Source organism: Aplidium turbinatum, chromosome 18 (assembly GCF_918807975.1).
Source record: "Aplidium turbinatum chromosome 18, kaAplTurb1.1, whole genome shotgun sequence".
NCBI lineage: Eukaryota > Metazoa > Chordata > Ascidiacea > Aplousobranchia > Polyclinidae > Aplidium > Aplidium turbinatum.
In genome coordinates, this window is record NC_137489.1 from 16072058 (window position 1) to 16089240 (window position 17183).

Genomic DNA, 17183 nt, shown 5'->3' on the forward strand with positions numbered 1-17183 from the left:
GTAGCACATTTTAGCAGGGTCAGACATTGAACTTTCCAAAATTGAAAAATAAGGACCACTCTATATATGTTGTTTTGGTGTGCTGTGAATAAACTATCACACAAAATATTGTTTATACTGACGTTTGGTCAAGCAGTTACGAATGACTTCTTCAATGAGCTAGATTGGACAACAATCTTTCCAGCATACGACAGAGCATGAAACCACGTTGTTGTGAACTACCAAAACACTTTCACAACATGTCGTAATTTCAGCTTATTTGCACTAAAAGATTGTGCCATGCGTTAGATTTGATGCCTATTGAAGTCCCATTCAAAATTATCTGGCTATATGCTTATTGTTTAACATTTAATTAACATTACATTAACTTTTGGGATTCTATGTATTACTTCCTCATTGGAAAGTGCTTAACTAATTACAAGCAAGGCTTTGTGACTGCTTGGCTAAAGATTAAATCGATAAGTGACTGATTACTTTTACGTTGAATTAACGTGTGGAAAGTGTAGTATGTACTTTGTCATGTTATTTCCATTTTAATCGGTTGTCAGCCATGAGACACGGATGCATGTAGGTCTCACGCTGCCAGTCAATTTATTTTTCAAACCATTGTCTGCTATGTCTATTGTCTAGTTTTTTTTTTGCTGTCTCTGATCTCGTGCCCAAGTGAGGGCCAGCAAACAAAGCCGAAAATGCTACATGTGCTAGATTAAGTTTAGCTTAGCGGTCATAAGTGTTTCAAAAAGTTGTTTATTGAGTTTGATATTATATATTTCTCACCGAAGTTGATATAACCCAGCAGTTCAGGCCTTTTTATGCTGAGTCAGCGTCTGCAGGTTGTGAATCAGCAAAAAAGGACTAACTGTCTGGTTATAGTAGCCTCTGTTGAAACGTAACTCTTGTATTTTCCCATCGCAGTGGCACAACAGACCAACTTCGTAACTGCTTTGAAGACAAGTCCTGGAAGATATCCTTTTGTAAATCTTATTATCATGACGAAATAAAGCGTAACATAAGCAACTGGTGGGTTATCCCAGCCAGCAAATCAGCTCTTTTTTACATTGATTCAACATCTGCTTGCGTCAAATCCTGCTCAAACAAACGTTTGTCAGATCTCATGCATCGTACTTCTCTCACTTGATACAACACAAAAACACAATACCTGAGACTGAAGCAGTTGTAGTTTTCAGTGTTAAGTTTTGTAACTTCTGTAATGTCTTGAAATATGCGTGGCTTTCACAGCGTCTCTTAATTCAACATGTTACGCAAGTATTACCACATAACTTATCGCACTATAGTACACAGTTTACAAAAAAAAATTACAATTTAAAATTAACTGTTTGGCGTAGGGACAATTTTCATTTGTGCAGCTTTCTTTGTTACGGTTTGTAACCTTTGACAAAGGAAGCTGCTGCGTTTGTCACGACATTGGGAAGAACACGGCACCCTCAGTAGGCGTTTCTTCAAAATTCCACCGTTTAAACAAACATCGTGCATCTAATGATAGCTTGTGCGTTATCATCCTTGTTGTAATGTAAGAGGTATATAGTACGCACGCCAACTTTACAAGTTGGTGTCCATAAAAAAGTCCAGTAGAGCTACTTGAAATAGTCATTTATTTATGGTTCGTCAATTTTCAGTAGCCGGTTAGGCGGCCAGCCCGCGAAATTTGCCATTTTTGCATAGATTCTACGTCGCTAGATATAAAATTGATATCCTCTGCTATCTGGTTGGTAGGTAGTACGATTTCACTTCACCTGGCACTACCTTAATGTACGAAGACGTTGAATCAATGAGGAAAGCAATGATTCGTCTGTTGGTATATGATAGCAGGAACGTTTTGCATTGACTTTGTCAGTAAGAAAGTAGGATTTAGCGATAATTCCACGTCGCTCAAAGAAGTAGACGTTTCTTATTTAATCTCCTATCCGTTCTTCCGGGCAGTCACCACAAGGCTGAGTGCTCACTAGTAGACTAGTACAGCGAGCAATTGCGATTCGCTAACCATAACGGTGTAGCTTCCAGGCGAGCCAAGTATCGAACCATGTTTGGTTGTGTGTCAATGCCTTAAAATAATATGTTAATAACCGTGTTGCAAACAATGTTTATTCCTTAACTGTCATGTTCACCGTTTTGGAGGTCATCATCTGTTTCTTCAGCGTATGGTCTGTGGTTGGACTATCTGGCTTCCACACTTACCTGGTTGTACAGAGTCTCACTACGAACGAAGACGTAAGTAGGAAATACATTTGTCTTCATTATACGCAGCTTTTGGGTTTAATTTTCCTAAAAAAAATTTTTTCTTTCAGCAAAGTTTTTTAGTGAAAACTGTTTTCTAAACTATCAATCGTTGTACAATGTACAGCAACTTTATAAAACTATGCAACACCACATGGCAGTGGCGCCGGCAGGGGGGGGGGGGGCAGGCGGGGCAGCTCTCTCTTTAAAAAAAAGTATCGAAAACCTTGATTACTAAATTGTACAGTAGATAAAAAGATTTTCTACAGAAGCAAAGATATAGACTTTTTAAAGTTTTAACTAACGTCACATTGATGTAGAAAAATAACAACCTGTTAAATTTTTGATACCTCACACTCCCATGACTTCTTCCGCGCGCATTTTGGCATTGGTTGCTTGCAGTGATTCTTTCACTTAAACAAAACGTTTTGTTTCAGCAGTTTTGAGTTGTTCGATTCTTAAGTTGTAAAGGAGACTCAATTTCTCCAATATTTATCATTTATGTTTCTTCTTTAATCTCAGCAGAGTATAAAACTTGTAAAAGTTTTTCATTCATACGACGACGTCATAAATGAAATTATATCTCAAATCGGTGTAATGACGTGACATCATCTAAACATTTTACCGAATAATAAATTAACAAATTCGATCGTCAAAAGTGGTTTGGTGGTGGTAAATATTACGTAATGAAAAAAGTGTGATAAGGTTGGAAGACATTACGTCATGTATTTTCAATACAAATTGAAGTTTAAAATTTATTCTTTTGTTCATAGTCGTAATCCACCTTCAAAGCAGTACTACAAAGAACAGTTTTCGATAAGGGCATCAAGAATAAGTCGACATGACTTTTAACCCTTAGAAGGTTGGGCTCCTGGAGTCTTGCTCAGTTTGGGGAGGGGGCTGTCAATTCTTCTTATGCTTTAGGAGTGATATCTCTGTTATTTTGGCACGGTTTTAAAATTTGGGATTCACTTTGTAAAATTATTCACGCTGAGCATATCCGAAAATTAAAACTATGTGAATTTTAGAACTGCTCATATACGTTGAAATGTTGAGGTCACTTATGAGTGTAATTTCTAGCGTGAGTTTACACATTATTTTTTGGTAGAGTAATGAAGAACGTGCATAGTAATGTTGTGATTAATTTTTTTTACATTATTTTACATACAGCCAATGCCCTTCACGCTGTGAAACAGTTAGGATTAACGAGACATGGGCCAAATTAATTACTTTCATCCAGCTGGTGGGAAAATGTTTCACAATAGAATATGAAATATTTCAGAGGATGTGCTGAGAAATGCCTTATATCTTTCAATTTATAACCTTTATTCGCTCAAAATTTCAGGTCAATAGAGGTGAATAAAAGTTAGGAAAAGTCAAGAAATCTCGTAGTCGCAGCCTCAGTGGTTTTAGAGATACAACTGTTGATACAAAAAAGTTGAATTGACAGCCCCCCCCCCCCCCAACCTTCAAAGGGTTTGCATTGAGTCAACAGATCTATGCCTTAAGGTTTACGTCAGCTCCGGAGATCAGTAAAATATAAGGTTGTCATCTTCGGTGCAACAAGACCATTGATTGATTGGTTTAGTGAGGATTCGTAGTCCCATTGCTTTCATTTTGAGCGATCATACTGATTTTTAATTTATTCCTACAAGACGTTACGTAATGAAAAAATATATAACTAAGGTTGGAAGACATTACGTCATGTCTTTTCAATTCAAAATGAAGTTTAAAATTTATTCTTTTGTTCATAATCGTAATCCTCCTTTAAAGCGGTATTACAAAGAACAATTTTCGATAAGGGGGGCATCAAGAATATGTCGACATGACTTTTAAGGTTTACGTCAGCCCCGGAGATCAGTATAATATAAGGTTCTCATTATCGTGATTGTAAGCCGCGGGAAATTTTTCTCTAAAAAACAGATTCCCGGGAAGCTAAACATTTTTTCCAGCCCTGGTAGAAAACAAGAGAAATTAAATAATATACCACTGTCTTGCATGTCTTGCACCAGTGGCGTAGCCAAGGGAGGGGGGTTCGGGGCTTTCAACCTTTCAAATTGAATTTACGGATGTTAATACATTGTTTACAAGAAAAGTTTTAGCCTATGATGTAATTTCTCGTCAAACTGTGCAAGGATGCAAGCCATCTGAAACTGCTGAGATCGCTTGTTTGATCTAGATTAACATCTAAACAGCTATTCGTCAAACAAAACTTGAATATATCAGAAATAGCCTAAAGTAACTTCATTGTCTCAAAGCTTTTTGTTTGACACTCATCAAGATGTATGACCTCTATGACGTTACATTGTCTAAACTTTGGGTTGACTTCAGAGCATAAAAGTTAGTGACTTACCGGAATAAGATCGTTTTTTGAAACAACCAATGAGAAAATTGATAAATAATAAAACTGTAATAATCTCGCAAAAAAGCAATCAACCTATGTCTCTAAAACAAAGTTTGCCTAATTTTAAACGAAACTGCATTAAAAGAGCGAGTTTTGCCAATTCCAAACATTCAAATATCTCAGTCTGGAATTAGCAACAAGAAAACATAGAGACTTAGCTTTATTTCCGAAAAATGCCAAAGAAAATATGATCTTATCCTTTTGCTATGCCACCGGACAGCACCATTTTACAGAAATATTCATACCCACAATTTTGTTGAAAATGCTCTCAGAATGCACCAAATTGAAAGTAATTTTTCAAAATTTTCTGGGGGAGGCCCCCCACACCCCCCGCCGCTAAGTGTCGCCTTCGGCGAACACGCCATCGGGCTTCGCCCGCCGGCTGTCAACACCCCCCTTTCAAAGTTTTTGACTACGCTACTGTCTTACACTGTCAATATTTTGCCCCCCCCATTGTTGAAGGTCTGGCGGCGCCACTGCCACATGGTTTAACATTTGACTTCCATCCAAGCCGAAAACTTGCAGGTTATTTCTTGTTATGTTTAATAAAATTGATGTTAAAATCATGTGTGTGAATACTGAAAAGTTTAGCTGTTCATCAGGATAATTATCGTTTCTCGCACTAGTTGCAACGTTCATCTAATGAAAGTGAAGGCGAAAGGAACGACGAACAGGTTGATTTATTGCTTCTCTCATGTTTCGCGCACCATAACAATGCGCATCCTCATAGCGAGTGTGTTTTTCTTTTTTTCTTGCCTTCAACCGCACTGCAGTATATAACTTCGTAAATTTTATTTTGTGTGTTATTCGCTCTGAGGATGCGCAAAACGTCAGTGAAGCAATAAATCAACTTCTTTATTGTTGCTTTCACTTTCATCAGATGAACGTTGCAACTAGTGCTAGAAACGATAATTATGTGTGTGTTCTTTAATTTCATATTTAATGTTCGCTGTTCGTAGTGCATGCATGAAAGCAAACCCTCTAACAAACTCTTGTCTCTCTTGTGAATGTATTTATTTCTTTAGCATGAAGTAAGGTAAGAAGTGTTTTAGATCAACCATCGACTATTTCATTGATCAGTTATTTGAATATGAACGATTTTACTCTCACACTTTCAAAAGGTCACTCGCGCATTCATGGCGGTTGCGTTGTGTTCACATTGTTTTCTATCTATTTGATCTGTTTTAACAAGCAAGCAGATCAAGTTTTTTTTTATCAACTTCCAGATCAAAGGAACTTGGGCAAAGAAATACAGGGACGCGAAGAATCCTTTTGATCGCGGAAATTGCGTCAGCAATTGCTTCTACATTCTTTGTTCCCCCCTCCCCCCGTCCATGATCGATGCGAGGGGCTTTGCGTCCCAAGAGAGTATTGATGCTCATGCCCCCAAGCCCCGTGCCGCCCCACAAAATGGCGGGATCTATGGTCCTCCTTCAGTCGACCAGGTACAATACATATAATTAAACATTCTGTCTGAGAAAAGGTCAAAGTAAGTTTTCTTGGTCCACCAAGTACCACTTACCAGAATTCGTCATTGTTGCTCTTACTCCACATACGTTAAACTAATGTAAAAGAAACGAGTTTTGTTTGCTGGATAATAGAGTTGTGTTGTGGCATGCAAGCAAAAATTATTGACATTATTTTGTATTTTCTGACGTCTGATCGACGTTTTAAAATGGTTATATTTCAGCAATCGGACAAGCCATACCCCACGCAAACAACATTCACTGCATCAGAAGTGGAGCAGGGCGGCACGACTCACACCTCCTACCGGCGGCTGGAGCAAGACAGTTCGACACAGAACACATACGGGGCTGGTGGACCACCTGGTGGTAAGTTGCCGCGAATAATGGTTATTTGTGTTTACTTTGATTTAAGAGCAGGACCGGATTTAGCTGGTGGAAGGCCGGGGCACTTTTAGATGGGGGCCCCGTGCAAAAAAAATTTTAGCTGATGGGGGGCCCGGAGCGCGAAAAACCACCTCTACGTCTACAGTAGCATTAATCCAGCACTGCACGGCATTTTGCAGAAACTTCAAAGGCTTAAAGAAGAAATAATAATAACACAAAATCACATTTTTTCCACGTAGGAGGCCCTTCAAAAGTCGGGGGGGGGGGGGGGCGGAGCACCTGCACCCTCTGTCCCCCCCCCCCCCCCTAAATCCGGGCCTGAGTAAGAGCAGCTACTTTTAACACAATAGAAGAGGAAAATGTCTGATGCCAGTTGTGTGGAGATATAAGTAAAAAGATGTGTTCTTCCATTTGAAAATGTTTTAGTATACATCTTGTAATTCAATACAATGCAACTATTGGGTGTTTTAAAACGCTGGGTGTTTTAAAAAGTCCCGACATGTGACCAAAACAGAATCATAATCGTATTGGTCTACGGGTAGCTCTAGAAATCTGTACAAACTTATCTTCTTTTGTATATGCAGTACTTTAACAGACGCACATACCTCTCCTATTTCAGATGAAGATAACTGTCTCCAAAATGTTGCACCAACTGTTTCCGTCACTCATCACTCTCCACATGACGATGACAACACTGCAACTCCCAGACTGAGTTACAACACGAATAATAGCGTCGGGTTTCATCAATCACATTCCCCGTTTTCGAGCGCTTTAAATCCGGTAGGCGCTAAAAACTCTACCGAGGTCACCATCGATCACCGCAGCTCGACAGTTGAGAGTCAATGCAATGTTGACTCCGATGACAATGACTTGCAAGAACAGGTTGATGACTCGGCAAATGTAACTGTGTTTTCAACAGATTCGAGCACTTTGTTGCTCAAATCAAACGGTGCGTCATCTTGTGACAATAAGACCAAAAATGAAAAGTTAAAAATTAAGTTACCAAAGTTTAGCGCTGTGTGAAGCTTGGCTTTGTCAGAAAACACAGAGACTCACTGTCGTAAAGACTTTCAACACTGATGCAGTAGTCAATCGATGATTACGTCGAATCAACGTCAAACAGCATTTTTTATAACATTTTCATGTTGAATTTAAGCCAGCTAATTATATCATTGCGTCAGTTCAATACAAAAACATCCCAAATCGACTGAAAACATAAATAAGTGTTACGAGTTCGTCTACTGCTATTTTCTCTATTGGTATCTAGGCTACCCAGCTAGAATATATTTTTTCATTTGTGGAAAGACCGTTTCTCTATTAGTTCTTGCGGGAGCGTTATTTCTAGAAGTTTCCTCATCTGCTACATTTTTGTGACATATTTTCGCTGTTTTCTTGTATCTAGGTTTATTTCTAGACAACAAATCCATATATCGTCCTCAGACCTTGTGCAAGAGCGACTGCTTTTGATAGTTGATTCCCCAATGCGTTTATACAGAATAACGGTGCTTTTAATGCAATATAATGTTTTATTTACGTCCATGTGTGCAGTGTGGTTGCATGAAGCTATTTTCTTGGAATCTTATCCAAGGAAGACGTGCTGAGAAGAACCACTGCGTCCCAAAGAGGATTGTGTGACTCTTCTCGGGAGTTTGTGCCATGATGTATTATTATTATAGATAATTTTGAAAATAACTTGTGTAGAATGTATGCGATTACTTACGGTTCAGTTTTTGATGCGATTTTAGGCTTTTCCCATTTTTTATTTTGATATACACAGTGTCATACACAGTATGTTGTAATGAAGTTGGTTGTCAAGCGGGCGGCTTGTTCTTGTGGAGAAGGGACTGACAAAGAACACAAACTTGAACGTGTGAAATTTGTGTTTTTTTATTTCATTTTCAATTCACTAATTCTGTCGTCTCCCATCGTTTCTTAACACAGTCACAGTCAAAAACTTCATGATTTTTTTCTTAAACTTTACATGCGGTCCCAAGAACCGAATTGTATTTTGTCCAAGGCCGTTTCAATGTAGGATGGGGGAATAATCCACCCTCTCCCAGAGTTCTAAAATAATATTTTGCGTTCTTCTGGTGATTGCAAACTAGGCTCTGACAACCGGCTTTATTTTCGACGTTTCGTCAGTCAGAACGACTGACTTTAACGAAGATCCCCTAGAATATTTACAAACAAGTTTTCATTCGCCTATTGTTCCACGTAGAAGAAATTGCCAGTTCCAGCCGCAGTAAGACAGGAATGATACCGATGTGTTTCATTTGTTGTTTGTTTTCATTTTGTGCTGTCAGCGTTGTTACAAGAGATATGAAATGCATCATCAGACATTACCCACATCGGCAGTTTAAACATTGAGTCTTGGATGCAGGGTTGCCAGGTAATTCTAGAAGATTTCGGACAATAGTAACCTGAAATTAGGACATTTTAGGACAAACAATAAAAAAACTGTTTTGTTTTATTCGTGGTCCAGCACTTTATTAATGTCACAGAAACTTAGACATTGGCAGTTGGCACACATAAATGTCCGAATGATTTGCTAGCCGGCGGACGGAACGTATGAAATTAGGCCAATTTCTCGTTTTTTTCCGATTTTTAGACCACCTGGCCATCCTGGTTCAATGCTCCAATGACGGATCATTCACCGATTAAGCAAATCTGCAGATTAAGTAGCTTCATCCACGGACTACATTTTTTCTCATGCGCTCACCTAAGTCATCTACTGATTAAAATTGCCTATGATTAACCCACCGATAAGCTTCACGCAAAGTCATTCTTGATAAAATGATCAAATGGTTACCTCAATCGGCGGCTTAAATGATCCGCTGTTATTGCAGCCAGCCCAAGCACGTTATGTTACGTACGTATGTACTATGTAGACGTTGGATCGATGTAAAAAGTATCAATTTTGCAAGCTGGGATGTTTCCCTCTTCGCTTACTTTACATGAAGCGCTAGTTCTTGCGCTAGAAGACATTCTTTGGTAGCCTAGGCCACCGACTACGGCTAAAAAGCATTCATTGAATTTTATGGCTTACTGTGGAGCCCATAGTGTACGTTCAAATAATTCATCAATGCTTAAAAATGAGGGTTCTTGAAACGCATGTGCATTGTACGGTACGTACAGAAAACATAGTCATTTTTAGCCACTTTTTCCTTGCAGACTCAACCACAATACCGGTCCTTAGCATAGCATTTCATGATGACCACAACAGCACTTGCTGTTGTTTCTCTGGGCAAGAAACTTTACGATAATTGCCTCTACCAAGTGATCGATTTCGAGTAATGGGTAGTACTAAATTTAAGTCATAAGTAGAGTAGACAACCGGAAATAGACATTGCCGTCGGCTGCAGCGTGGGTCAGGTGTACGTCGGAAGGCGTACACCGATGCATAGCGCTCAAATCCGCTTTCCCGCAATGCAGGACAAAGATATGAAAAACAAACAAAGATGATGCATCAAATTGTGAATTTTAATTTGATTTCTAAAAAGTTAAAATTTCCCAAGAAACTTCATAGTTCTCAACTGCGAAAGATTACCAACAACTGTTTATGTGCGTGAAAGTCAGTTTGCCACATTGCCATACTTTGGCACTTCGCTGCTGTTTTTTTTTTTTTTATATTAAAATTCGTGTTTAATTAATACCGGCGATAGCAAACTACACATGTTTAGCCGGCTGTGTTGATCCATTACAATTTACTTAAATCCTTCGTCCTATACGCACCAGCTCAAGCCGGATTAGGCTACAAGAAAGAGGGCATAGTAGATTTGTCCTTTTATTATTGATTGTTTTTGCTGTACAAGCTCAATGGCTGATTAAAATCGAATTTTCTTCCGATCTATTTCAGTGAGAGCAGATTGCCTGCAGCTCAATAATTGTGCATTTTTGCGAAAAAGATTTTTGTTTTCATGTTGATGCAATGTCTACCAGCACAAGGTCGTCTTAATGTTGCGTGCTTTGAATTTTCTTTTACGATCTATACTGAGTGTTGGCTTTCTTAGCAACACAGCCTAGCTGTTTTTACGAAATCTTAACCTGCTAAAGTTGCTGTTATTACATCGCTTCCTCTAACGACGTTGAAATGATGTGAAAAGAACAACTTTTTTTATAGTTGGAATAGGTCCCGTAGGTTGCTGACGCCGCACAAGCCTTGGTAATTTACATCAATAAGGCAAAGGATAAAAACTATAAAGATAGTTTTGGGGAATCGAACCAGTGTTTGCTGTTCACCATACACGGCTTTTTGTTTCAATTGAACTCGAGTTTGCAAAGGTCCTGGTTCGATTCCTTTCCAAGTTGCTGCGCTTTTCTGGTTGTCACGAGACACCCATATCGTCCAAGAGATAATGTCGTTTTCTTGATAATGTTACATAACAACGACATTTCATCACCTTAATTCAAGAAACTATGCTATTTCAACATGCTGAGCGAACGACACCGAATAAATGAACTTAATTACAGTGTTTATTTGCAGCAAGTTTGGAAGTGAGAGCTTAGTAGAATAGTTGCAGAATACTAATTCGTGTGATACTCTGCTGACTGCCTGAGGCTTTTTAGTTGACTGACCGAGGCAAGTTTTCAACCAGACGCATGATGAACCTAGTTGATGGTTACACACGCGAAGCTTTTTATTCTTACAATGTTTTACATTCTTCTGGTCCCTTCATGCGAGCGGCTGCCACAGGATGTTATAAGTAGGCCAACAGCGCAGTAGTTGACTTTCTGCTGACTAACGAAATAAATCTAGTGATTGCTTTAGCGAAGTTTCAGGCTGGATACTAAATCGAACCTTGCCTTATAGTTTACTGGCGTTGCTCCAAAAGAAGCCTTTGACTTGAAGTTCAATTACTGTAAGATTCGTATTTCCGCTAGACGGTGACAGAGAGAAACCTCTTATTTCGTCTGTTATGTGAATAGTATACGGTACAATTATTATAAACAATGCGAATAAAATAGCACCAAAGAACTTTTTTAAATACAGGGCTGTGGAGTCGAAGGGAATTTGACGTGGCCGGAGTCGAATATAATGTTCAGCTTGATTGATGAAGAATAAAACTTTAGTTTGCAATCTTTTTTCAAAACATTGTCTCTTGTTCTTTCTATTGCGTTCTTTAGACATTAATTAAGTTTTGAACTGCTTGCAATGTGATAAATTTGACTAAATGTATATTACTTACAACACTACGGCTTCAATCGCTTCAATGCACTAGGTTTCATAAAACTGCTGATTACTGTTCAGGGCTTTGGAGCCGGAGCCCTGGAGCCGTACATTTTCAACGGAGCCGGAGCTTTACGTGAAATTCAAGTGGAGCTGAAACCAGTTGTTTAAAAAATAGCTCCGGCACCGATGTAATTCATAAGATGCTACTACTTTTGGCTGAATTCACATAATTTAACACCAACCGTTCACAAAATTAAGAAACTATTTGCGTAATCAGACGTCGAATTAACGAATATGTGTTGAAATGCAGTTCCGCATGACATTTTGATAAAAGTACCTTAAGTTTCATAAAGTTGTGCCATTTTTTAGCAACAGTTGACTGCAGGCAATCTTAAGGTTTAGAAATTAAATTAATATGTCATCATTATTTTTATGAAGCACTTTCCGGAGCCGGAGCAGTGGTATCAATAAGCTCAGGAGCTGGAGCTAAGTTATGATAAAAGGGAGCTCCGGAGCTGGAGCAACTTAACATTTACGCCTGCTCCAAAGCCCTGAAATAGGCTACTGTTTTTGAATAATTTTAGAATTAAAAAATTTTGGCAACATTGAAACAGAACTCGGCCAGTTATAAATCGAGGAGTCGGAGTCGTAGCCTCACAGGCTATATTTTTCGTCGGGGCTCGACTCCACAGCCCTGGTCAAATGCTATGTGCCGCTTATTTTGCGTATTTTGTTTTAGCTGTGAGCTTTATTCAGTGAGTGCTTGGAGTGTGTGGCGAAGGGAGCCTACTCTCACTTCCATCGCTCAAGTTTTATATGAATTTGTGGGGCACATTGACTTTGATAAAGACTTATTCAATATACCATTTTTTACAATGCATCGTAGCCTATGTGGAGCAATACTGAAATAAACTTGATTGATTGACTCAAGCTACATCATTTAGGCCTAGGGCATTAAGTCATAGGTTTAGCTTTCAATGTGTTTGTCATGGTCCAATTATTTTACTTTGCCTACGCGTGGACGTCACTAAATAGCCTCTGCTGCGTCGGGGCATACGCCACTGGCTGCTTTCCAAAAACAAATAAAATCTCTTAAAATTTTATTTTTATGCATCTTCCTCTAGCGTACGCAGATTAAAATAGGCCCATTTTATTGCACCAAAATAAAATATTGTTGGGCTTAAAACCCACAAAGAACACTCCCCAATTTGTCTTTACAGTTTAGCTGACAGTATTAAACTAATCTCTTTGCTGCTCTGCTCAGCTCGAAGTTCTTCAAAGTTTTTATCCAGTTTTATACCACGTTCTGTTCATAAACAAGTCATAAAAAGAAGGTAACTTAAAAAACACAGCAAAATTCCTTCCTTTATAGCTTATTAGACTTGTTTAGAATTTAAAGGGGAAAAATCTAGGCTATACTATAGACTTGGCTTCGCTTGAGATTGACTTGGTAGGCTTGGCTTGAGAGCAAAAAAGCAGAAAACAAACACTTGAGAAAAAATAAAACAATTCTTTTTATGTGACACAAACTTGGCTTAGTTTGGGCAGAGCCCGATTAACCACGAGGCAAAGGCTCTCTGGTTTTGAGGGCCCCAATTTTTTTACATTAGTACCGTAGGCGTAGGTAGTGAAAGTTGTTGTGCCAGTGTGTGCACAGTTGTTATCATTGAGTAACGATTGCTAAATAGAACAACGATTCAGAATCGTCACGTTTCGGCCTGTATGCTTCTGAACTAATTGGCCTAAGAAGTCCTTATACCTGATTGTGATTTATATTATCGGCATCGCTTATGGGCATATTCAGTAGTGTTCTTTCTGGATCTTGGATTTCAGCACCATGAGGTAGGCCATGTTTTGTATGATTCACACATCTCAGTATAGCCATAGGTTACAATGCGCTTTCCCATACAGGAGTAAAAAAATGAAACTCGAATCAAAGGTGATTTCTGTGCCAGTAGCTATGTCAATTTTCTACTGATGGTCACAGCGGTAAACCATAATCTCTTCGTGGGAAAATTGTAACATAAAGTTCCCGGATCCGTTCGTCTGTATGTAATGACCGAAAAAGAAACACTCCTTCGAAACGTCTATTCAAATTTGTATTTCTGTAAAATTAGCCACCTGGCTGTCGAAATTGGATGCAACGCCGTACACCACTAAAACTTGTCACTACAGAACAGATTACTTAGATAAAAGACGGAAATTTTATCCAGCTGGCAAGCACTAAGCAAACAGTTAAATGTGCGACTAACTCTCAAGCAACCATTTCACGAATGACTAGAATAATTTGCGATATCTCAAATGCACGTAGACAGTAACTGTGACGCAATAATGAAAGACATTGTCACGCAATTCAAACCGGTGTTCAAAGGTAGTGATGCAATATTTCATCAGGTTTTACGACCGATGGTGCAATATTTGGACATTTTCTAGCAATTTCCATGACGTAAGATGCCAGCTAGGTTAAGTAGACCATAACGGTTTTTATATGACGTTTGATTTGGTGAAAATTGTCGGGAACATAGCGGCCCCTAGATATGACAGTCTGACATGGCATAACTAAAAAGAATTGACGACAATTGTGAGCCAATGAATAAAAACACACAATACACAAATTGTTTGAATCACTCACGTTTAAGTTAATACGTAAATACAAAGGGCATGCAAAGAATGAACAGCAATACGAATAATACACGACGATAGCCTACATGAAATTGGTACCATAGGTACACGCTAAAATGACGCTATATACAATGGTTGCGATAATAACCGACTGTTCTGGGCTCAGACAAGTGTCGGCCACCGCAGACAAAGCCAGGCTCAAACCCTAACACTTAGGTGTTCTTTACGGGGGCGAGGCACGAAATATCCCTCAACACGTAGTCTACTTTCACTTTCCCCGTACTCTCATCATAGTTGCAGACGGAAACTTTAGCTCTACGAACCACAGGCTTCCCTTTCCTAATTTGTGGAACTACCTCATGCACCCTCCCAAGTTGATACTTCCCACGTTTACCAATGTCTTGGAGAGAACCTACCACTACAAGTTGACCAGGCTCCAAATTCTCGGCCATTTTTAGCCATTTTTTCCGGCCCTGAAGACCTGGCAAGTAAAAATCGATCCATTTACTCCAAAACTGCTGAGAAAGTGACAAATTGAACCGATAATCCCTTCTTAGTTGGTCACGATCATGTGGTTGCCCAACAGCACAGTATGGGTCTAAGTATGGGGTCAAAAGTGAGGCAGGGGTGATGACAGTAAAATCCCTAGGGTCGTCACTCAAAGGTACCAAAGGGCGTTCGTTCACGATTCGAACGGCACTGCCTGTGTACGTAAGCAGTTCAATAAAATCGGGCTTACGTATTGAAGAGTCCAAAATGTGAAAAAAGTACTTAGTCATATCAGCCACGAAACCAAATCTACTCAGCCGAAATCTGGCCAAGAGATCTGCCAGAGGGTTTAAAAAATCAGGACCCGAAAACATTACATCATTAACACAAGTTCCTCGAAATTCAGACTTGCCATCGTAAACAATACGCTTTTTTAATTGTGACGTCACAAAGTATGGTAAATACCACTGAAAGCCCTTTACATTTCCTGCTTTACCAGCACGCTCAATATAACCATTAGATTTAAGATCCTTCATGGTGTCAGTAAGGAAATCACAATGTTCAGGTTGTTTTAAAGCCTTCTTCCTTAAAGCAGCAGCTCTATCTGACGCCAACACAAAATTGTTAGGTAAATCAATATCTTCCTTCAACGGTACAGGTATCTCAAATCGACCATCTTTCAACTCAATATTCGGTTCAACAAGTTCTCTAGCCAAAATGTCATTGCGAGACAATTCACAGGTTTCATTTTGCAAGGTCAAATCCTGAATGACTTTGTTCAGGTCTGCTATTTCCATATCACGAGACTCAATTTTACGCTGAAAGCTAGAGATGACATCCGACTCTGAAGACGTTTGCACTCTGCACACGTTAGCAACGCTTTCATCTAAGGGTGACTTACCACCACAAGCCAACCAACCGAGAGGATTGAGCAAAGCATGTGGTTCACTACGATTCTCACCAACACGTTCTTCTTTAGCACACATCAAATAAGCGTTGTCGTTTCCAATCAGTACATCTACAGTACTACAATCATTCAAATGAAACATATTCACGTCATGAAAATGACGGAAACTACTTAAATCCTGCTTATGTGGTAAAGTTTTAACATCGTCAGCCCAAGCTGGGTTAACCACCGAAGTTATATCACAAAACAGTTCATTCGTCTCTAACGACTGAATGTTGAGTTTAACAAGGTCAGCACAAGTAGGTTTCTGACCAGCCAGAGTATCCATTTTAAACGACGCTTTGTCATACGGTTTAACGTCAAGTTCGCAGACCAAATCACTCGAAACAAAAGTCAACTGCGAACCAGGATCATGCTGACAATACACCAACTTCGATTTGCCAGTCATTGGATTCGAAACATGAGCAGCAGTAATGCGGTTAAAGGCTGCTTTAACATTTCCAATCTTAACATTACGCACAGGAACTCTGGCACCAGCATCATCTTTACCGACCGAATCCAGAGAATCACGTGACGTCACATAAAAATCATGCAGAAGAAAATAGTGTTTCCTATCGTTGTTAGGGCCACATTGACGACAGTTGTTTGCATGAACGCAATCCCTAACTATATGCTGGCGCAAACAATTCAAGCATTTGCCAGCTTTCACAATGACATCTCTCCGATCTTTAAGTGTCAAGCGCAAAAATTCTTTACAATTAGACAAAAAATGATATTCAACTTGACCACGTGACGAACAATAAAAACATGCCGGTATGTCTCTACGTCTGGCCACACCACCGCGCGGTGCGCCAACAGCAGTCGAGTACTGCTGCGAACTCCCTGAAATCACATTATCATGGGGTTTTACGGACGTCTGCCTAACCGGACATGAAGGCAATTTTCCTTTGCCAGACTTTTTAAAATGCTGCGACTCACCAGAATCGCCCATTAGCATAATGCTAAAATCAGTCGACTTGCGCGTTTCCTCCCGTACTACAAATTCAAACAAACTCTGAAAAGTAGGCTCATCAGTACCACCATACTGATCACCTAAAAAGTCAAGATAACGTTGCTTAGCGTCAAACGGGAGTCGCTTAGCCAAATCCAAAACAAAACGTCCTTCCAATTTGTCACGCTGACCATAAGCTTGCGCGTAAAGCAGACACTGCGACAATTCATCTTTAAACTCTTTCAGATCACTGGAAGAGGTCGAAGTCAATTTGCTACCATAGCGATACTTTCTAATTTCCGGTTCGGCGAAAAGACCTCCACGAACCCCAAAACGCTGGGACAAGCGAGCTAACGACATTTCTATCCTGTCTTCTTCTGACAAGCCAGGAGTGTCGGAAACCAAATTAGCAATCGTTTGCGCAGCTGTTCTAACACAAGCTGCTTGTAACAAAGTCAAACGAATTCCTTTAAAGGGTGAAGCTGCCATTAAGGCCGTAACACGATTTTTAAAGA

At 39.4% G+C, this 17183-nt stretch overlaps 1 protein-coding gene across 1 annotated transcript in view; it reads left to right on the top strand.

Annotated features, from left to right (window-relative positions):
- LOC145787481 (palmitoyltransferase ZDHHC9-like) overlaps window positions 1-8754 on the top strand; it is a 30944-nt gene extending 22190 nt beyond the window's left edge. Inside the window, exons 9-13 of the mRNA XM_082599229.1 lie at window positions 916-964; window positions 2127-2229; window positions 5866-6084; window positions 6330-6471; window positions 7109-8754. Coding sequence (XP_082455355.1) covers window positions 916-964; window positions 2127-2229; window positions 5866-6084; window positions 6330-6471; window positions 7109-7512 — 917 coding nt within the window. The 3' untranslated portion in view covers window positions 7513-8754. The remainder of the gene's footprint in view (window positions 1-915; window positions 965-2126; window positions 2230-5865; window positions 6085-6329; window positions 6472-7108) is intronic.
- Window positions 8755-17183: the final 8429 nt, after the last annotated feature.